Source organism: Hyperolius riggenbachi, chromosome 4 (assembly GCF_040937935.1).
Source record: "Hyperolius riggenbachi isolate aHypRig1 chromosome 4, aHypRig1.pri, whole genome shotgun sequence".
NCBI classification, from domain to species: domain Eukaryota; kingdom Metazoa; phylum Chordata; class Amphibia; order Anura; family Hyperoliidae; genus Hyperolius; species Hyperolius riggenbachi.
In genome coordinates, this window is record NC_090649.1 from 282,519,432 (window position 1) to 282,542,379 (window position 22,948).

Here is a 22,948-nt window from a genome sequence, read left to right on the forward strand (position 1 = left end):
TATCGGCCCCCTGCAGCGGTCATGTGGTTTGCATGTTCCTGGGAAAGTTCACTGGCGGGACGCCGCAGTGTTTAAACTTACAGTGCCCCGGAGATCTTACGTGCTGTGCACCCTTGTGGATGCTTGCTGGAATAAATTTTTATCGGTGGAATCATTCCTGGGTTATCTTTACTGGGCCGGATGACAGCCTAAGCGCTAGATCCACCTGGTGTATGAGGTGGCAAATATCCAGTGAACCCGTCTGATTGGTTGAGGATTTTGATGTTATGGTCACTGTGTGCTGCTGACCTTTTATCAGTTACAGATGCAGTATTACGCTATGGGAGCTTTGTGCTTTCTTTTCAGATATTGATCACTGTGGAGTGCGCACTGGTATCTTTATAGACTGTATTTTATCCTGGAATCTTATCTACGTGCGAACTCACTATCAGTTGTCGATACCGGACTCTTTATGTGGTTGGCGCAGTATATCTGAATGTCTGAGCATTAAAAGGAACCCGAGATATGAAACCTACAGAGACTGCCATATTTAATACCTTTTAAACAATACCAAAAAACAAGTAACCCTTCGCACACTCGCATGCAAATGTTCAAACAAATGCATTCACAAATTCACTCATCCAGGCACCACTGTTGGTCTACAGTTGTGCCTGGATGAGTGAATCTGTGAATACATTTGTTTGAACATTTGCATGCGAGTGTACGAAGGGTTACTTGTTTTTCTGGCCACAGCCCCTTCAGCACCTCCCTTTCCTTAACTTATTTAATGTCCTAACTAGAGGCGATGTGTCTGGATATATGTGTTTTTTTTAAACAATACCAGTTGCCTGGCAGTCCTGCTGATCTTTCTGTTCAGTAGGGTCTAAATCACACACCTGAAACAAACATGCAGCTAATCTACTCAGATTTATCATAGACATCTGATCTGCATGCATGTTCAGGGTCTGTGGCTTAAAGTATTAGAGGCAGAGGGTAAGCAGTAAAGCCAGGTAATTGGTAAGGCTTAAAAAGAAAATAAATATTCTCTTTATCACCCAGTGCAGTGGATCAGTTCATTCTATATTGCCCGCTATGTTATATAAACTGCAGTGGATGGAATTTGAAGCAAAGCAGCAAAAATGTTCCAGAATTGAGGTTGCTTAAAACATATTTTTCAGTTTTATATGAAATATGGAACAGGACAGGTAGAGCGGTCTGCCGAGGTATGCAATCAGAAGATGGGCATTTCAGCTGTATACTGGTTGTTGTCAACATAATTAAATACTGTTGGTGAGTTAAACTTTCAGGAGTGCACAAAGCTAATAAAATGTTCACTGTTGCTAGTGGTACTATGTAGTCAACCAGATTACCAATGGGAATTACCTGACTTTGGATATGTGACTAGAAAAACATCATCATTTCTAGTTTCCATGTGCTCCACGGCATCTATGACTTCAGGAGATGTGATCCCTTTATGAAAGTACATGCCTTTATGCTTTAAAAGAAAAGCCTCCAATGCCTCTTGCAGAGCTTCCTGTGCCATTGCAGACCTAAAAATCCAACAACAGACCGGATAGATATGAATATAAATAAGTCACAAAGTCTACCTGTATTACAAATTGAATAGTTGCTCCTACCTTTCTGCTCTCACTTGTTCACTCAGATGTAGTGACAAGAGTTTGAGTCATACAGACTTTGATAAAGAAAGAATGCTGGAAAAATGCCTGAGCATGTACTATGCCAATTACTTCATGTAAGAAAACACGATTTTAACAAATGAACTTAGTACCTTACAATCTCTGTACAACAAACATGAAAGAAAAATAAACTCATGGGATAAACATTTGTATCTATAGACATAAAACTTAATGTGATCGTCATAAAATTCAGTTTATTTTTGTGTTTAAAAGCTAAAAACAGTAGGTTCCACATTTACTCAGATTGCCTTCCTCCACCCTTCTAACGTTCTCTTTACACTGGCTCTCCCAGACACAATGTTGTCACAGGAGCCCTTGTTGGCTGGAACGCGAAATGCCTTCCAAACGGTTCCAGTGCACAGATCGTGCAAAATGTGGTCGCCGGTTCCAGACGAGTACTCTGAGAAACTCTGCGATCGGGGTCCACACTGACAGTCTCCTGCGTAACTGTTGCCGCATTGCCCGCAGGTTGCTCAACCTCTGTACGCTCAGGATCTTCAGTCTCTGGTTCCCCTCGACGTGAGCCAGATGGGCTGGTATCCACTTCAGCGGACACATCCAGCTCCCGCAGTTGCTGGCTATCCTATCTGTGCAAGTCCGTTACGAGGTCCTGTTGTTTCTTGCGGCCGACGTCAATGCCTCTCGCTTGGCAAAGATTTTGCAGGTCCGCCGGGCACATGTTCTTGTAGTTCCCAGACATTTCCATGCCAAATAAAATAAAACTTTTGGGCAGGGGTACTGGCTACACAGTCTCTCTGTATATATAAAAAATATATTGCATTCTAGCTACACCAACAAATTAATTTGTTTCTTGATAGCGCTAGCGCTATCTTAGATACTTTCAGCACAACACAGATCCCAACCACTGTCACAGGAGCCCTTGGTGGCTGGAACGCGAAATGCCTTCCAAACGGTTCCAGTGCACAGATCGTTCAAACTGTGGTCGCAGTCAATGCGCAGAAACCGTTGGGAATTGGCCGCAGACAAACCAGAAGTGAGCCTGTGGGTTACGGAAATACACTTTACACACTATTTCAGGGTATATCTGCCACCACCACTGGTATGGGCCAGTGGTCCCTACCGACTGACTGACTGATCCTGCAAATAAAACGGTTAAAACACGCTGTATCCTGTCTAGATATCAATAATAGTAGCGACTCCTCAGAGACCTGAGTTCAGTTTCTGTGTATGGCTGTATAGCAGGTGTAGCGGAACAGTAAACGACTTTGATAAAGTCTTTATTTACATGCAATATAAATAATTAATATATACAGAAAATCGTTAAAATCAACAATTATAGAGACAAATGATAACACAGTATGAAAGAAACTAAAAGGGATAAAAAATACTTAGATTTGTGGAAAGATGTCCTGTTGTGGGAAAAACTTGTAGAGTTCCTTTTGTTTCAGTTCAAAGTTCAGACCAGGTGGATGCCAGCATATCCTCAAGCTGGCACAGATGTGATCAAGATGGTGTTTCAAGGTGGAGGACACTTGCGTTCCAGCCTGTCAATAGTTTTATCACCCATCGCTGCAGGGAATGTCTATGACAGGCACAAGTCCAGCCTCGGGAGGATGGAGCATGGGCTGTCCCATCCTTACAGACTGGCAGAATTCTAGTTCGGCCCGTCTTGGGGTGCACGTGGGGGCAGTTAAAACCTATACCGCATATTCACACACAGCATGATTTTAAGAATCCTAGGACATGAAATATGACAGGCTTATCATGAGAATTTACCCCCCATCTCTTCAAACCCATACTGCTATGAGAGTTTAGGGGACAGAGTTCTGGGAATTTCACAGAACCAGCACCGGGACACATGCTACACTTTCCCCACATTTGGCGAAGCTGCCATCTCAGGAACCCCAGAAATATGACAGATCTGAGAAGTTATGAATTATGCTACGAGCCTCAGGTCATTCAGGGTGTGTGCTGGCAGCTGGCTTCCCTTTGATCCTTACCAGGGAGCAAGGTGTCAAGACCTCCCAGGGATTCGTAGCCTCCCTGGCTGAATCTAGGCCTCCTTATCAGAGTGAAACAGCTGGCATATCCTCTGAGAGGGGCCATTAGCTTTCCAGGGGGCCGGGAAACCAGCTTGTTACAGCTATGTGCTAAACGCAATTAACTACCTTTCCCAGAACTGTCTATCTTCACGCTAAAGTTTGTCATTCTGAGCCCTGCAATAGATGTGCGATCGATTGCGGGGATCAGAAACGACTGCTGGATCTGGATGACGTCACAAATGTACTGTAAGTTGATGGGGCTCAGCTGTCAACCAGTCTGATACAGCATGTTTTTTTCCTACAAGGTCCGCCCCTCTTGCTGTTGCAGTCAGAGGCCATTGCCCTCTCTACATCTCCCTTACCACATCTCTGGGTGACAGACTGGAAACAGATTTGCTCACAAGGGTGTAATGCCTGGTACGCACCCATGCAATTTCCCATCAGATAGATTGGTCGATAATTTCCAACAGTTTCGATCAGATTTCTGTATGTTTTTCTGCTCACTTCTATGCAAATATATCAGAAAAACTATTGGAAATCAGATCGGACCTGTCGGAAATGATCTATTTGACCCATCTATCTGACGGGAAATTGTATGGTGTGCATTAGGCCTTAGACAATGGGAACTTCTGGTCCTCACTGTTTGCAGCTTGTGATCCTCTCAGACATTTTCAGATTACATTTATGGACTGCTGTATAGGTAAGCTGGTATCTACACACTACCAAAGTCTCCCATTACCTCAGTAACCCCTCTTACTTTTTCCATCTCAAAAATATATCTCAAATTCACTAGTTCCTCACACAAGTGGTTACTAACAAGCTTTCACATGCCGTAATCAGATCCTGTCTAGACTACTGCAACACCCTATTCTGCAGACTACTAAAATACAGACTGACACTTCTCCAATCCGCACTGAACTCTACTGCTTATCCCACCCACCTCTCCCCCTACCCCGCTGTTTTCCTCTTTGCCAAACCCTCCACCAGATGACAGTTGCCAAGAGGGTACAGTTCAACTTCCTAGCCTGCTCTTTCAAATCTCTCCATAACTTGTTCCCTCCATGTATACCATTCCTGTGTGTAAGTTATCAGCCTGACTGATTGGACTAACAGTTCTTTGCACTGTATGGTGTGCAGTGACATAAGGATTCTGCTGATGGTCCTCCTGATGTTCAACAGCAGCCCACAAAACGTGCCAGTGGGCAACCTGAGGTGCCTCTGCTCTCAGGCTTTTTATTTTATTAGGTATGTGTCCAATCATGGATATGCTCACTTTGTGTAGGATGTCATTGTATCCACCGCCAGTGTAGTGATCTCTCAATGAGATTGGCCTTAATGCTTACTTAGGTGTCCGTCCATGGGTTTGTTTGTATGTGGAACCACCAATCTTGAATTTTTTATATGTTGTGTGCATCCACTGACTGTGTGACTTGAGTTTTTGCTTTTGCAATTCTGCCCGAAGCTTTCACCCTCCACAGGAAACTCCCCTTGTCATCAGGTTCAGTCATCTCCTCTGACTCTCGCATCCAGGATTTCTCAAAAGCTTTATCCCTATTTTGGAGCTGTCTTCCACATTTTTACCTTGTATCCGTTCTTATTTCTTGTATTCTTCACATTATTATAATGTATTTATTCGTATTATTGGTATTATCTCCTGGATGACTTCATTAGCTCTATCATATCTATGGCCCTGGGGTCATGAATTTGCTGTAGACAAAAGACTTTTACATTATATATATATATATATATACACACAGTATATATATATATATATTATATATCTTCTATATTGATCGTGCAACTTTATTATTTTTTTTAATAATCACGCATATTCGAATAGTCCCACTAAATATTATCCACGCTCCTACCCCTGCACTAATTTTTACCTCATTGATATCCTCCAGAATATAAACTCATGTTTAGTCTATACAAAAGTTACCATTAACATTTATGCCCACTAGATGGCACTTGCATGCCTTGTGTCACTGAAAAAGAGTAAGCCTCCAATAGATTTATCATATCCACAGTTTACGTGACACTAGGATTCTCCATATCCTAGTGTCATGTTAGGTCATGTTTATTCTATTTCTATTTTTAGTTGTCAACCATTCACTTACCAGCCTACAACGCTGGCCATGCTCTATGCCCACAACTGCCCACCACAATCATGGCGCACGGGACCCCGGCGCCTGCACAGTAGCAGCGAGTGACGTCGGTTTGACTACTTCCGCCGCCACCCGGAAGTCATTCCAAGTGCTCCGTCACCATCGCACTATACCACCTCCCTGCTCGGTGTAATGTCAGATATTGCAGCCCAGAAGCAGCCTTCCTCACTGAGTATCGCGCATGCTCAGTGGGAAGTTAGACATTATTTAGCTGAAATATCTCCGCTTCCGCACCACGTACACTCCCGAAATTTTCAGGGGAGGGAGGGGACCCCCAGATCCAGCTCTGTGTCGAATTGCAGCCCCCTAGCCCCGCTACTTCCCGAGATAGGTTTGCTGCAATCAGTCTCGGGAACCAGCGGGGCTCGGGGGCTGCAATTCGGCACAGAGCTAGATGTGGGGGTCCCCTCCCTCCCCTGAAAATTTCGGGGGTGTACGTGGTGCGGAAGCTGAGATATTTAGGACGTTTCACACGTGGCTGCACAATGTAATGGGGCACAGGCTCCTACTGCGCATGCGGGGCTGCACAACGTGCGGGGCTGCAATATCTGACATTACAACGGCTATACGTGTGACGTCAAGTGCGCACAAGGCGGGAAACTACGTACACACCCCCTCCCCGGATTGGCCAAGAGGCGTGTTTTGTTTTACATTTAACCAGCAGGTCCGGGACACCCTGGCAATTAGGCGCCAGGTGTTACTTGCACGGACTGCTGGTAAGATAAAAATGAGCATTGCTTGCGCTGCTTTCTTTCTCTACTAGGTCACACTGAAGGTTTATTAAAAGGATTACTTCTCACCATTATTTTAAATTTCCCAATAACCCAGCCACCCCAAACCCACCCCACTCCACAATGCATTAGACAGGTACCCCCCCCCCCCCCTACACTATATCCCATCGCCTCCTTTGCCTTTTTGCACTATTAATCCAGCCCTCCTGAAATCCACCCCACCCTGTTACCACAGATAGTTTGTCCCCTTTACCATGCTGTCCCTTTACATAACAAACCTAACCCTGTCCAATACAATTTTTTCCTGTTTTTGTTCTACAATCATCCAGATATGCTGGTCTACTATACTTAGTCCTATCCCCTATAATTACACTTACCTGTCCAACCCCCCCCCCCCCCCCCTCACAGGGCTTGCCCTCCATGGCAGACACACTTCTCCCTTCTATACCTCCCACAGTCCTATTTTCTCTTGTTGTACTGTTTAACATATTACTTTACCCCCGTACTACACCCTTATACACACTAGAACACTCACGTTATCGTGATCACTGTTTTTTGAAGAGCTTACCATCTGTCTATCATAAATTTGACATATGTGTAATGTATACATGCAGTTTGTTTCCAACACACACCAATGTTGCCTCTTGTCCCCAGTTGTGTACTCCTACAGTCTATTGCCTGATGAAGCGGGTTTAAACCTGCGAAACACGTTGCGATCATCCTCTGGAGTATACCACTAAATCTACCTTGTTTTGAATACACAGCTTGTTGTGTCTGCTTGCAGGAGGTAAGTCCACCACTGCCTCCTAAGCATTTCTAAACTTTTTAATAATTGTTTTTATCCTTTTGGCGCCTCTGTCCTCTATTACGTTTGTCTTCCACATAAAGTAAAATTGATCACATAATAAAATGGCCTCCTGTGAGCTATTTTGCTACACTCCCTTTGTTCTATACAATTACTCAAATAAGACTACAGTAGTTCTCTTCTTTCACATGGTTTCATGGGTTTGGAATGTGCTACTAGGGATTATTTGTGCTGTCTTGTAGAGAAGAGATGGTGCCGTGCGAATCTCACCAGTCTAACTTTAAATTAAACAAGCTACTATTGAATCAAATACCTCTAATAATAATTAACGACTAACTGACCTCAACTATTTAAGCATTTATGTGCATTAATTTATGCAGTATTGTGTGTTCCAATAGTTAGCTCAGATATTTTGTAAGTATCCATTAATTGTCTAAGTAGGAGGAATGATTGTAATGTGTAATTGGGAGTATATAAACTTCAATTCCAAGCTTTACCAGCCAGACATTGCTATTCAGTGCATGTCTCCGGTACAGTAAATAAACCAATACTTTACTTCAAAGAGATTGATTTGTGGTATTTCACAACACACACCTTGCCATGCTCCAAGCCTGGAAACCTTTAGCTACACCCTTAAAGATGTACCTGTTTTGCTTGATGTTTTCATACCATAAATAATACTGGGCTGTGAAGTCAAAGCAATTTTGGGTATCTGGAGTCGGAGGTTTCATAAATTGAGGAGTCGGATGTTTTTTGTACCGACTCCACAACCCTTAATATGCATTTTGTACTTTTGTTTCTGTATGTTCTGATTGTACTGTGCATTGACAATTCATGTATTTATGGCCCCCAATGTTACCCGTTTTGTACTTTGTACAGTGCTATTGAATATGTTGGCACTATATAAATTAAACATAATAAACCAACTAACCCTATATTTAAAATTTGTGAAACTTTAAAAATTTAGGTTTAGTACTGTGGCAGGTCGTGCTTGTGAGACTTGACCCCTGCACATTAATAGATTTTATGCTGGTTTCTTTTAGCGATTTTATATATTGCCCAGTTTCCTATTATATTTTGTTTGGTATGAACATTTTTGTGATTTGTTGGAATAATACAGTCATACAAGTCCTTCTTTTACATATTGCTACAGTAGAATCTTGTTATAGTAAACTCAGTCCTCAGGTCCCGACCATGTGCTTGTATTGCCATACAATGTATGACCAATCTTGATGTAATAAACTTCCAATACAGTAAACTACTAGGCCAGGTGCCCCAGGGATTACTAACACCAAGACTGGTTCAAGTGATAGGCTATGACACTCCTATCTGTTACTTTATGTTAGAAATATTAAGTGACTGTGTTTTGATTTCACAAATGTTATAGAGTGTGTTTTCATTAATCAGGGTTTAACCTGCTTCTATGGCCAGCTCAGTCCCCTGACCTCAATCTTATTGAGCATTTGTGGGATGAAGTCCAAAGATCACTTCAAGGCTTGGAAATGCCACTATTCTGACCCAACTTAGAGCTCCCATTATGTCAGCATGGGCAAACACTCCTCAGCACCTGTATCAACATCTTTCTGAGTCCATGCCAAGAAGAACATTAGCTGTGATCGGAGCTAAAGATGGACCAACTTGTTATTAGAGGGTGGGTCTAATTTTTTTCCTGTGGCAAACGACTATTCTAAGATGTGGTTAAACACCAATCCGCTTTAAATTAATCCGAAAATAATTTTGGATTTTCAAAATATAAAACTTTAACCACTTCTTGCCATGGGCTGAGGGTAACAAGTGCATGCACACTCTTGTGGCACACATGCATTTCGGCAGAATAGCCGGGCTTATGTAAGCATGCTAGGTGCACAATTAGGACATCTATAAATTACTGCAGGAAGTGGTTAAGAGAACAAATAATAATTTTCAAGGTTGCATTCAACCATCAAGGGCTTATTACAAAGTCTCACAGTAGTTTTTAGAAATGTTTAACTTTTTAATGCTCTTGTCCTAGGCAAAGTCAATAGTGGTTCTAAAGGTTTTTAAAATTTTAATTCATAATTTATTAAACACTGACATACAACACTCCAATGGAGCTTACATCGTTCATACAAATACAACCATTCTAGAGACAGCTTTGGATGAACAACAGTTAAAGCCCAAGTCCTACCTCCACAGTCACAGAGTATATAGCAAGTTACTCATCATAATTATTACGAGAACAGGTATATTTGTATAAATCAGCTTTTTAAAGCTGCTCATATGAATACAAGTTACCGGTTTCCAGGGAAAAAGTTCCAGGTATGGAAGACATTGAAATTGTATGCAGATGGAATCTGCAGCGGTATCCAATCGCAAGACAAAGGTACTAATCAAATGCCGCTTGATGCTCTCAACAGATGCAAATCGAAAACAGAAAAAAGCAAAAGGAAAAAATTTTTTTTGAATCAACTTCCTTAACAATCAAATAACTGGCATGCTTTAGAAATGCACAAAAAACCTTTACACAATAGCAAAACTTCATATATACAACTGAAAACATTTTATAAAACATATTGCACATTACGTATTTACATAATAGCAGTTATAAAGTTGAGATTTACAGCTGTCGAACAATAATTTACGTAATCCACATAAAAAAATAAGCTATGATGAATGATTTTATTGCTAGCTGACCAATTTACTCATGGAATCCTTTCAGCTCTGAAGACTTTAGACTTCTGCAACCGTACCTTAAAATAGAGAAAATACAAATTAGAGTTCTAAAAAGTAAGGTTTCAAAATATACAAAATTAATACCTTTGGCGGCATACTGGTGGTTAATTTCATTGATAACCTACAGTATCACATAGTGTCAGGAAACTGGTGCTGAAATGCAGAGTGTGCCTACGTGTGTAGAAATGAATAAAATGTAGGAGGATCAATAAATGCCATAAACCACTTCAGGACCGTAGACTTACACCCCCTTAGTGACCAGGCTATTTTTTGCTATTTACACCACTACAGCTTTAGGGCTCGTTTCCACTATTGCGGTGCAGAATCGCCTGGATTTCACCGCTGATGAAATCGCATGCGGATGCGATTCCCCATGCGGTTTTTGCCGTGAATTCGCATAGGTGAGGGTATATGCGATTTTAACCATGTCACTGCCTGTGTGAATTTACATCAGGACCTATGCGAATTTGCGGCAAAAAACGCATGGGGAAAACGCATGCGATTTCCCTATTAAATACATTGCATGCGATTCGCATGCATTCCACTCTCAGGCGAATTCATTGGCTCTTTTGTGCGTTTTTTCACCGCTCAAAAAAACGTACATCACCAACGCAACAGTGGAAACAGGCACATTCACTTGTATACCATGTGCGAATCCGCATGCGAAACGAGCCCTCAAAGCGGGATGGTCACCATAAAAATCAAATTTCAACAGCAACTGGTCTGAGTGTATTAAGTGATAAAAATGCTAATCCTGCATTCAAAACTTTTTCTGCTGTTATTATTTGTAGTTATGATATACTTAAGGAGCACTGGCCCTTTAGTAGTCAGTGCCAAACAGTTGCATGCTGGGGGGTCTTTTTATCTATAATATATTCCTCCTCTTCCATTTATTTCCCTGCCTAGCTGCTCATCTGAAACATGATCCCCTGCTCACTTGTGTTTACAAGCAAGGCTGAGGTGACTCAGCGATTGCAGGAGAAAAGAAAAATAAGTAAAGGGCAGAAATGACATCAGGATTTAGCCTAAACTGTGGGCAAAAGACATGGTTCCCACCAGAAACAGAATTCTCTTCATTTACTATAGAACATTCAATGAAAACAAAACGTGGACAGTACAATACATGTGTTATGTAAGTAGATCAAGTATTTATTTACTTATATATGTGATTTTCTTTCCTGGCATAGTATGGCTGATCCTACTGCTTTAAAGAGGATCTGTAACATCAAAACATCCCCTGGGGGGTACTCACCTCGGGTGGGGGAAGCCTCCGGATCCTAATGAGGCTTCCCACGCCGTCCTCCGTCCCTCAGGGGTCTCGCTGCAGCCCTCCATGAAAGATGACGTCAATATTTACCTTCCCGGCTCCTGCGCAGGCGCTCTGACGGCTGTCGGCTCCGAAGTAGGCGGAAATACCCGATTGCCGTCGGGTCTGCTCTACTGCGCAGGTGCAAGTTTCCGGCGCCTGCGCAGTAGAGCGGACCCGACTGAGATCGGGTATTTCCGTGTAGTTCGGAGCCGAAAGCAGCCACAGCACCCCCGCTGAAGCCAGCAAAGGTAAATATTGAACTGACAGTCGGGTCTGTCGCCGGCTGTTCGGAGGGCTGCAGCGAGACCCCCGTGGGACAGAGGACGGCGTGGGAAGCCTCGTTAGGATCCGGAGGCTTCCCCCACCCAAGGTGAGTACCCCCCAGGGAATGTTTTTGATGTTACAGAGTCTCTTTAAAGCGGTTTAAAACCCTGACAGAATATTCAATAAAAACATGTTTTCAACATGTTATATGCCATACGGTTATCATATTTGCATTTGTGCATTAGTATTATTATTCATTTATAAGTTATAGGTTCCCAAAATTACAGTTTTTTGCTTTGTGAGCTGACTTTGCATTTTATTAATAACTGTTTTTATTCATTCATTCAGGCAGGCAGACAAGCTTTGACTCTCTCTCTGTCCACCAGCTCCTGCACAGTCAGAGAATGTGTCATATTCCACACTTGATACATTTAAGTAAACACAAGAGTACATTATGTAAACCCCAATGTGGCACGCTGTGCTGGCAGGGGAACTTCTATAGCCTGTGATTAACATTTGAATGATGTTCTAGTAAAAAAAAAAAAAAAAATGCTGGTTGTATAGAATATGCTGTGAATAATCTATTAGAGCAAAGAAGAAATTCTGGGTTATATTCCGCTTTAAGGGCTCGCTGCAGGGCCGTACATCTCAGCGCACAAGTGATTACCACCCCCCTCTTTTCTTCCCACCAACAGAGCATTCTGTTGGGGGTCTCAGATCGCTCCCAGGATGTTTTTTTTTTGTAAATATTTATTGTATTTTTTTAAAATAAATAAACCTATTTTTTTTTATTATTTTCCTAACACTCCCTCCCGCCACCAGCCTACGACAGCGATCGTCTGTCATAGGCACCAGCCTATGAGAGCTGATCGCTCCCATCTCCCCCAGGGTGCCAAAAGTGTCACACAGCTGTCCCCAGTACAGCGCTGCCTTAGATCGCAGCGATGTACAGAGTAAATATACGGCAATTCGCTGTTTAACAGTCTCCTAGCTCCGCTCCGTCATTCAAGCTGAGATGCGCGTGCGATCTCTTGCAAAATCCCGTCCCAGGACTTGACGCCAATTGGCGTTAGGTGGTCCTGGGGCTTAGGAAGTTAATGTTCATTAAAAAGAGCTTGGCATGACTTTGGTAAGGTGTCCCCAAGGTGGATGAAAATACAAAAAATTACTACTTACTTATGAAGAGAGGAGTCTCTGGATTCTCCAGACGCTTGGCATGTTCTCCTTACTCCCACCATTGCCACACACATATCCATCAATAGCTTGTCAGATATGTTCTCGTGGCTGTGTTCCCTGCTGTGCCCGAGTGTGCCTGCATTATTAGGCACCTTCAGCCACAGCAGTACACTCATACAAAGCACCCTTAATCTCTTCAGGACTGCAGTAAGTAGACTCTACGCCGCATCTGCGGCTCTCTAACTCTGATGACGTCGTGTGACAGCCAAGCTTCCGCCTATTGGTAAGGAGTCAATTTAATTGGCTCCTTATCAGGTGATCACTGTAAGCCAAACAGTGATCACAGAAGAACCGCATTAAAATAAGGCTCTGGTCCTTAAAGTGATACTGTAAAGAACAAGTGCCCCCGGGGGGGGGGGGGGAGAGACACATAGCTTGGGTGTGGAAACCTCTGGATCCTAATGAGGCTTCCCCGTCCTCTTCAGCGAATGGCTGTGAACTTCAGGGGTCCCAGCACTGGAATAGTGAAGTGAAGGGGAACATGAGGAAACCTCTGGAGGATGTGATTTTTTTTCTGGTTTTTAATCTCACAGGTTTTTGTTTTGTCTCTTTTTTAACACTTATGTTCTGCATCATTCCAGTGTCGTGACCTCTGGGTCACTAAAGTGAAAGTGGGCCAGTGCGGCCCACAGGAGTGGCAGTTTTTGAGGCTACCTGATCCGGGGGGCTGAGAGGATCAGGTAGCCTCAAAAACCGCCACTCCTGTGGGCCGCACTAGCCCACTTTCACTTTAGTGACCTCTGGGTCACGACACTGGAATGAGAGACCATGAGAGGATGTAGGCCCTCATAAAGATGGAAATGGGGGGGGGGGCTATGATAAGTAGCAGACTTCTCCATGGGTAAGTGAATGTTCGCTGCTCCCCTAAAAGCCCAATTGATTGATAAATGTGTTGAACTTAGGAGCAGCAAAGTGATCAATTTTCTTTAATTCTGTACATAGCTAGATGTAAACTTGGGTTTGTATGTTAACCACTTAAGGACCACAGGCTTTGCCTCCCCCCAGTGACTAGGCTATTTTTCACAAATTAGGCCACTGCAGCTGCCCCTTTAGTATTCAGTGCCAAACAGTTGAATGCTGGGGGTTCTTTTTTATCTATAATATATTCCTCCTCTTCAATTTATTTCCCTGCCTAGCTTCTTATCTGAAAGACCTCTGCTCACTTGTGTTTACAAGCAAGGCAGAGGTGACTCAGCGATTGGAGGAGGAGGGAAAAAAAAACACAGTGCAGTTCCTAGTATACACCTCAGTGGGAGTGTCTAAAGCCTCTGGGAGGAGGGCAGCTAATGAATACACAATGAGCAAGAGAAGGGAGGGGGAAAACAAGAGTCAGGGAGGATAGGATGTAAGCAGTAGCTTGGCAAGATGGCCACTGCCTAGAATAGGATTTTCTGCTTTTCCTTTATAAAATTCACAGGAATCATTACGTGGATAGCACAACACATCTGTTATGTAAGTAGAAGTAGTATTTATCTACTTATTTATGTGTTTTTTATTCCTAGGTTAGCATGGGTGTCGCTTGTTCTTTAAGGGCTCACTGCAGGGCCGTACAACTCCACACACAAGTGATTATCTCCCCCCTCCTTCCTTTTCTACCCACCGACAGAGCTTTCTGTTGGTGGGGTCTGATCCCCGCCAGCATGTTTATTTATTTTTTTATTTACGATTACTTTTTAAATAAATGTTACCATTTTTTTTAAAATGTAATATACCAGCCCGCCCTCCTTCCCTCCCTCCACCAGCTAATCACCGCGATCGGCTGTCATAGGCATTGGTCTATGACAGCTGATCACACCTGTGGGTCCCAGAGGGACAGGCGTGTCACACGGCTGTCCCAAGTACAGCCCTACCGTAGATCACAGCGCTGTACAGTGTAAAGACGGCGGTTTCGCCGTCTAAACAGTCTAACGGCGATCACCACTGGGAGACTGATGAGTGCATGGGCGTGTGCGATCTCCTGCAAAACCCCGCCCCAGGACTTCATGCCAACTGGCGTGGAGCAGTCATTAAAAGGTTAAAGGAAGCATATAACGGATCTTTAATTATTTTCGCCTTTTGGACATGACTTTCACGTCCAAAAGGGTGCTATTCGCGTGCGCTCCTGTGCCACCCCTCCCCCATGCTCGCTCACATGATAGAAAAACCAAAATCTCACTGGTGCCAGCCAAATAGTAAAACTACATGCACGTATATTTTTATTGCATATAGACACAATAAATTACATTTAAAATTAACTGTGTACCTCCCACACCCAAATAAAATTTTAAACTACAAAATAAATAAAATTACAATTAAAAAAACAAAAACAAAACAAAACAAACATAAATAGTTACCTAAGGGTCTGAACTTTTTTAATATGCATATGAAGAGGGTATACAACTAATATTTTTAATTATAAACTTGTAAATAGTGATGGACACAAAACTAAAAAAAATGCACCTTTATTTCCAAATAAAATATTGGCACCATACATTGTGATAGGGACATAATTTAAATGGTGTAATAACCGGGACAAATTGGCAAATAAAATATGTGAGTTTTAATGATGGTAGCATAGCAAAGAAATGAACAGCGCTACTTAAAAACAGATGAATGCTTACCTGCAAGAAAGTGCAGACCCCACTCATGGGATACAAATACACAATGAGCACACATACAACCTGTCTACCACTTGGAGGATGTTAGTTTCCACTAACAGCTTGCAATGCAATTTGTTAGGTACTCGTCCCTCCCACTGTCGAAGAAGTCTTTCCTCCATGGAGGGGACCTAACACTAACTAAAACCTACCTATGCATATGCATAGCCTGGGCGCGCTACCAGTAAAATTAAGAATTGCGCAGAAAAAGTGGGATCAGCGCATCACCAGGCCGCCTCTGAATGGCCTCAGCTCAGAGATGCGCTGAGCCCCCCCAGGAACTACAAACGCACCTTGAACCCAAACAGAGGCTCTGCATATACACCAAAGAAAAACTAACAAGTGGGAGCAGCTGACCAGAATTAAATCAAACATAGCAAAGAAATGAACAGCGCTACTTAAAAACAGATGAATGCTTACCTGCAAAAAAGTGCAGACCCCACTCATGGGATACAAATACACAATGAGCACACATACAACCTGTCTACCACTTGGAGGATGTTAGTTTCCACTAACAGCTTGCAATGCAATTTGTTAGGTACTCGTCCTCCCACTGTCGAAGAAGTCTTTCCTCCATGGGAGGGGACCTAACACTAACTAAAACCTACCTATGCATATGCATAGCCTGGGCGCGCTACCAGTAAAATTAAGAATTGCGCAGAAAAAGTGGGATCAGCATTGCAAGCTGTTAGTGGAAACTAACATCCTCCAAGTGGTAGACAGGTTGTATGTGTGCTCATTGTGTATTTGTATCCCATGAGTGGGGTCTGCACTTTTTTGCAGGTAAGCATTCATCTGTTTTTAAGTAGCGCTGTTCATTTCTTTGCTATGTTTGATTTAATTCTGGTCAGCTGCTCCCACTTGTTAGTTTTTCTTTGGTGTATATGCAGAGCCTCTGTTTGGGTTCAAGGTGCGTTTGTAGTTCCTGGGGGGGCTCAGCGCATCTCTGAGCTGAGGCCATTCAGAGGCGGCCTGGTGATGCGCTGATCCCACTTTTCTGCGCAATGATGGTAGCATATATTATGGCTGAAAACTGAGAAATGATTTTTTTTCCATATATGCCTGTTAAAATGCATTTAGAAAAAAATTCTTAGCAAAATGTACCACCCAAAGAGAGCCTAATTGGTGGTGGAAAAAAACAAGATATTGATCAATTAATTGTCATAAGTAGTGATAAAGTTATTGGCGAATGAATGGGAGGTGAAAATTGCTCAGATGCATAAGATGAAAAACGACCGAAGGCTGAAGTGGTTAAACTAGGCTCAAAAAATTAGGTTGTTCCTACTAATGGTTATTCAATTGCCAAAATCCATTCATTACATGAATCATGTGCTCTCTTACAAGAAGATGCATCCAGGGGCGTTTTTAGGCATAGGCACTCCAGGCCACTGGCTGGAGTGCCATTGATCCTGAGGGGAGCCATGCCCCTGTGTAAACTCCACTCCTAAACTAAGTCATGCCCCTGAATGTTTGTGCCTCCTTCTGTCCCCCTTTGTTCCTCCTCCTGTCCTCTTGTGCCTCCTTCACTCCGCAGTGTCACCTCTGCCCCCCCTTCCCCCGTATGTCCCTATGTAATTCTTTGCCACCTTCAGTCCCGTGTGTCCAGAAATTAAGGTGAAATGGTGCCCAAGGCAAGCAACAACTCTAGGACCACCCTTGATGGTCATCTAGCTTTTTTTTGGCAAGATTTGTTGGGTGCTAGCATAAACCGGGCCCCTAGACTCTCTCCAGTCCTAGGCACCTGCTTAAGTTGCCTTATGAATGATCCAGCTCTGTGTGTGTGTGTCCCTCCTTCTGTCTCACTATGCCTCCCTCTGTACCACTATCTGTTCCCGTTCCTTGTCTCACTATTCTGCTCCCTCTAGTGCAAGCACCTCACTCTCCTCATGAAGCCACTAATCACACTACATGTGGTAGAAGATGCTAGGCACTAGACTAGGGTAAGTGGTTAACAGACAAGCGTAAGCACAGCACTGGACTCCAGTGGAGAGGTGAGAGCACTTTAGCTGTGCTAGGCTGCAAAGCCTGTTATGCAACCTTTTTATTAATAAAAGAGCTTGAATATACCTTTGGATGGTGCTGACTTGACTGGAGACAAGACGTTGGAGTGTCGGAGTGTGCAGAGGCACTACAGGTCACAGCACATCAGTTTTTCCCTCCGTGGGTGCTTGCTACATACTGTTTTTTGTTGGCTATACCTGGGAATACTCTGCCTTCAGCTAATGCTTTTGGGTATTGCAGAACAGTAAAAATGTGTTCACTATAGCCTCACTGTAGACTGAAAGAACTCAACCCGAAAGGGCTGTAGGATGTATCTCAACAGTTTTACATTCCTGCTTTCTATATTGGACAAGGACTTTACAAGCTAACAAAAAAACAAAACAAAAAAACAACACAATAATTTACAGATATGAACTGAAACCAGGAAACAAACAAGTAGCGTGGATTATGCAGTCTTTCCAAAGCAGAATTTGACAATCTACTGTGAATAAAACACACCGACTGTGTGTGAAAACTGCAGTGCACTCATACCCCTGCAGTCATTTATGCAAAAGTATCGAAATCTCAATATACTCCGTATCTAACATTTCTTACACCTAAAAACACGCACTCACACACGGCTATTTAGCAATAGGTCAGTGTGTTCTGTGCTGACATTACAAATAAACTAAAACTAATCGGAAATAACATTATCTAGGTGCACACTGTGCTATGCAATGCTATTTCTGAAGATAACCGTAGAATCAGCACACAACAGAATGTTGTATGCCTTGTAAACAAGGGTTATTCCTATCCAAATCTTACATTTACTTAAAGGATACCACAACTGAAATGTGACATAATGAGATAGACATGTGTATGTACAGTGCCTAGCACACAGATAACTATGCTGTGTTCCTTTTTTTCTTTCTCTGCCTGAAAGAATTAAATATCAGGTATGTAAGTGGCTGACTCAGTCCTGACTCAGACAGGAAGTGACTACAGTGTGACCCTCACTGATAAGAAATTCACCTTTTTTACCTCTTTCTTGCTCTCAGAAGCCATTTTCTGCTAGGAAAGTGTTTTATAGTTGGAATTTCTTATCAGTGAGGGTCACACTGTAGTCACTTCCTGTCTGAGTCAGGACTGAGTCAGCCACTTACATACCTGATATTTAACTCTTTCAGGCAGAGAAAGAAAAAAAGGAACACAGCATAGTTATCTGTGTGCTAGGCACTGTACATACACATGTCTATCTCATTATGTCACATTTCAGTTGGGGTATCCTTTAAAGAGAACCTGAGGTGGCATATTATAATCCTAAAAGGACCCAGAGGCATGTGGTGTGCACAGTGACATGACCCTGGGCCGCTGTACTGCTGCTGCCAGCCTCCCCTGCGCCGTACCCCCTTAAAAGATCACCAGCCTAGCGACAATCTGCTTGTCGCTAGCTGGCTTTATGGGAGGCTATCAGTCAGCCCCGTAGCATCGCCCCCTTGACAGCAGCTGATATATAACTGACAGCAACTGGTATATTTCAGTTCTAACAAAATCGTTTCAGAACTGGAAGGGATCCCTGTAAGAAGTTCTGAGAGGAACTGATGGCATGGGAAGTTTGTAATATGCATTTGCAGCTACATCATGTTTATTTTAAATAACTTTACTCAGTTCAAGTTCCCTTCAATAAATAATTTCTAATTGGATGTTTAATTTTAATTATTTGCGTTAATATGGTGTTTCAGGGAGAGAGAGGCCTTCTACCTGTTTAGTTCCTTGGCAATGTGAAAGCTTGGGACCCCACCTGTACTGCTCACCTGCATCTGCAAGCTTGAAATATAGTAAATCAAGCCATCTAAACCTAGAGACCTGGGTTGATCAATCAGTAATGGCAACAAGTAAGCTGTACCTTCAGGCACTTTTCCACTAGGAATCACAATTGAAATCAGGCTGCAACCACGTTTTATCTTTTTCTTCTATTGCATTTCTGCCGTGATTTTCGTGCGATTCAGTTTGTGACAGGAAGGAAAAAAAAAACACAGGCAGAAAAAATGTTTGACTCGTTGGATTGCAAAAAAATTGTATGACACTGCATTTGCTGTAGGGTTTTTGTGCGCTTCTATACTTTGCAAAGGATCTGAAGTGTTCGAAAAATGCAGCAGGATTGACATCTGCGATCAGAAAAAAAAATAAATCAGGCTTCAAATGCATTACACTAATGGAAACACTCCCGTGCTGTTTCCATCAGATTTTAAAGTACCTAGGATAATACAACCTGCAAACGATCCAATATACTACTCATGGAAAAGAGCCCTTCCAAGCAGAGCTGTGGAGTCGGAGTCGAGGAGTCAGAGCAATTTTGGGTACTAGGAGTCGGAGTTGGAGGTTTGTACCAATGCTTCAGCCCTGTTAATTATTAGACTAAGGAGTCGGAATAAGAGCAATTTGGGGTACCTGGAGTTGGTGGATTCACTAGCTGAGGAATCGGAATTGGATGGGAGATAGACTGTGTTCTGCTCACTGACTTGGACACAAGCTACAACTCATACAAGAAATAACAGCTGGAGAGCTGCAGTTAAAGCCCATCAACATTCTTACATGATATTTATATAGTATGGGGCTGCCATACAAGTCCATGTGACTGGATTGGCAGACAAATTTAGGGTAGCCCGATGACATGTTATGTGGGATAGACAGTAGACACAGCCTCTTAAACATGTTAATTTTACTATACTGAAGCCTGAATAGACAATGCAGTGGGAGTAGTTGTATTCTGTAAAATTATGTACGCACGCTACATTTCCATCGCTTGAACTCATCATGTGATTATGTCGGGCAAAATGTACTGGAAGTACAGTGTTGGATCACTAACATGTTAGTTCCCCAACGCTGACACTATTGCTATTCTACTGTAGTTCCTGCGGTGAAGTGTGTCATGCTCATCCTTTCTCATATAATAATCACTTCTAAACTGTTACCTAAAACAATCACAAGTGATCATTGTGAGCAACAGTTATAGAAAATATACATTACAATCTTTACCTAGGAGTTGGAGGGATTGGGGTCTTCGGTGCTAGTAAAAAAGGGCGCACAGGGATAGTGGACAAAAAGGGCGCCACCATAGACTGCAATGCAAAATATCGGCTATTCGGCACCCGACAGGAAAAAAGGGCGGCCGAGAAATATCGGTTGCAGGGATCGTGTTAACAAAAGTTTTCGTTTACAAAATAAGGTTTATAACAAATATTGTTTACAAGTTCGTTTTGAGTTTGTGTTATGCTTATTTTTTTGTTTTTAAATTTCGCTTATATCAGTTCTTACTTATTACTTAGTTTAAAAATTTCGCTTACAAATGTATAACAACTAAATTTTCGTTTACACTTCTTTGATCATTTAAAAATTTGTTTTCATATGTATAATGCGTAAATACCGTTTTCAACCTTATTGTATTAGAAATACATCGCTTTTGGTATTAACTTTGTTTTTACACTTATAATGCGTTGATTATGGTTACTAAAATATCGCTTTTAATATTACTGTTATTTTAAGGTTGTTTTTACACTTATAATGCGTTGATTATAGTTATTAAAATATCGCTTTTAATGTTAGTTATTTTAAGATTTCTAATGCTTGTAAGGCTATCTATTGTATTGTACATATTTATATATACTTTTTTCTATTTATAATATTAATGTATACGTGATTTTAAGGCTATTTTAAGGCTATTTATTCTATTACAAATATATAAATTATTTTATTCATGTTATTTGTAGAGAAGTATTTTAAGGATTAAATATATTATTATTTATATGTGTTTAGGGTGTTTGTGCAGTGGGGATGGTTAGGTTTAGGCATTACCAGGGGGGGGGGGGGGGTCTAGGGGTTAAGGATAGGTACAGGGAGGGTTAGGTATAGTTACAGTATAATATACGCAATCAGGGGGTGGTTAGGGTTAGGCACCACCAGGGGGGGGGGTCTTAGGGTTAGACACCACCAGGGGGGGGGGGGGGTGTCTTAGGGTTGACACCACCAGGGGGGGGGGGGGTGTCTTAGGGTTAGACACCACCAGGGGGGGGGGGTGTCTTAGGGTTAGACACCACCAGGGGGGGGGGTGTCTTAGGGTTAGGCACCACCAGGGGGGGGGGTGTCTTAGGGTTAGGCACCACCAGGGGGGGTCTTAGGGTTAGGCACCACCAGGGGGGGTCTTAGGGTTAGGCACCACCAGGGGGGGGTCTTAGGGTTAGGCACCACCAGGGGGGGGTCTTAGGGTTAGGCACCACCAGGGGGGGGTCTTAGGTTAGGCACCACCAGGGGGGTCTTAGGGTTAGGCACCACCAGGGGGGTCTTAGGGTTAGGCACCACCAGGGGGGGGTCTTAGGTTAGGCACCACCAGGGGGGGTCTTAGGGTTAGGCACCACCAGGGGGGGGTCTTAGGGTTAGGCACCACCAGGGGGGGGTCTTAGGGTTAGGCACCACCAGGGGGGGGTCTTAGGGTTAGGCACCACCAGGGGGGGGTCTTAGGGTTAGGCACCACCAGGGGGGGTCTTAGGGTTAGGCACCACCAGGGGGGGTCTTAGGGTTAGGCACCACCAGGGGGGGTCTTAGGGTTAGGCACCACCAGGGGGGGTCTTAGGGTTAGGCACCACCAGGGGGGGTCTTAGGGTTAGGCACCACCAGGGGGGGGTCTTAGGGTTAGGCACCACCAGGGGGGGGTCTTAGGGTTTAGGCACCACCAGGGGGGGGTCTTAGGGTTAGGCACCACCAGGGGGGGGGTCTTAGGGTTAGGCACCACCAGGGGGGGGGTCTTAGGGTTAGGCACCACCAGGGGGGGGGGTCTTAGGGTTAGGCACCACCAGGGGGGGGGTCTTAGGGTTAGGCACCACCAGGGGGGGGGGGTCTTAGGGTTAGGCACCACCAGGGGGGGGGGTCTTAGGGTTAGGCACCACCAGGGGGGGGGTCGGTCTTAGGGTTAGGCACCACCAGGGGGGGGGGTCTTAGGGTTAGGCACCACCAGGGGGGGGGTCTTAGGGTTAGGCACCACCAGGGGGGGGGGTCTTAGGGTTAGGCACCACCAGGGGGGGTCTTAGGGTTAGGCACCACCGGGGGGGTCTTAGGGTTAGGCACCACCAGGGGGGGGTCTTAGGGTTAGGCACCACCAGGGGGGGTCTTAGGGTTAGGCACCACCAGGGGGGGGTCTTAGGGTTAGGCACCACCAGGGGGGGTCTTAGGGTTAGGCACCACCAGGGGGGGTCTTAGGGTTAGGCACCACCAGGGGGGGTCTTAGGGTTAGGCACCACCAGGGGGGGTCTTAGGGTTAGGCACCACCAGGGGGGGTCTTAGGGTTAGGCACCACCAGGGGGGGTCTTAGGGTTAGGCACCACCAGGGGGGGGTCTTAGGGTTAGGCACCACCGGGGGGGGTCTTAGGGTTAGGCA

The 22,948-nt window shown here is 43.7% G+C and overlaps 2 protein-coding genes across 4 annotated transcripts in view; both read right to left on the reverse strand.

Moving 5' to 3' along the window:
* The window catches only part of LOC137503829 (amine sulfotransferase-like), a 66,897-nt gene extending 65,206 nt beyond the window's left edge, over positions 1-1,691 (reverse strand). The window contains exons 1-2 of the mRNA XM_068231347.1: positions 1,617-1,691; positions 1,363-1,529 (exon numbers count right to left, since the gene is read on the reverse strand). Of these exons, the coding sequence (XP_068087448.1) occupies positions 1,363-1,522 (160 nt within the window). The 5' untranslated portion in view covers positions 1,523-1,529; positions 1,617-1,691. The remainder of the gene's footprint in view (positions 1-1,362; positions 1,530-1,616) is intronic.
* Positions 1,692-9,416: 7,725 nt separating this feature from the next.
* ZUP1 (zinc finger containing ubiquitin peptidase 1) overlaps positions 9,417-22,948 on the reverse strand; it is a 48,108-nt gene continuing 34,576 nt past the window's right edge. For all 3 annotated transcript variants that reach the window (XM_068231348.1, XM_068231349.1, XM_068231350.1), the window contains exon 10: positions 9,417-10,109. In XM_068231348.1, coding sequence (XP_068087449.1) covers positions 10,062-10,109 — 48 coding nt within the window. In that variant the 3' untranslated portion in view covers positions 9,417-10,061. The remainder of the gene's footprint in view (positions 10,110-22,948) is intronic.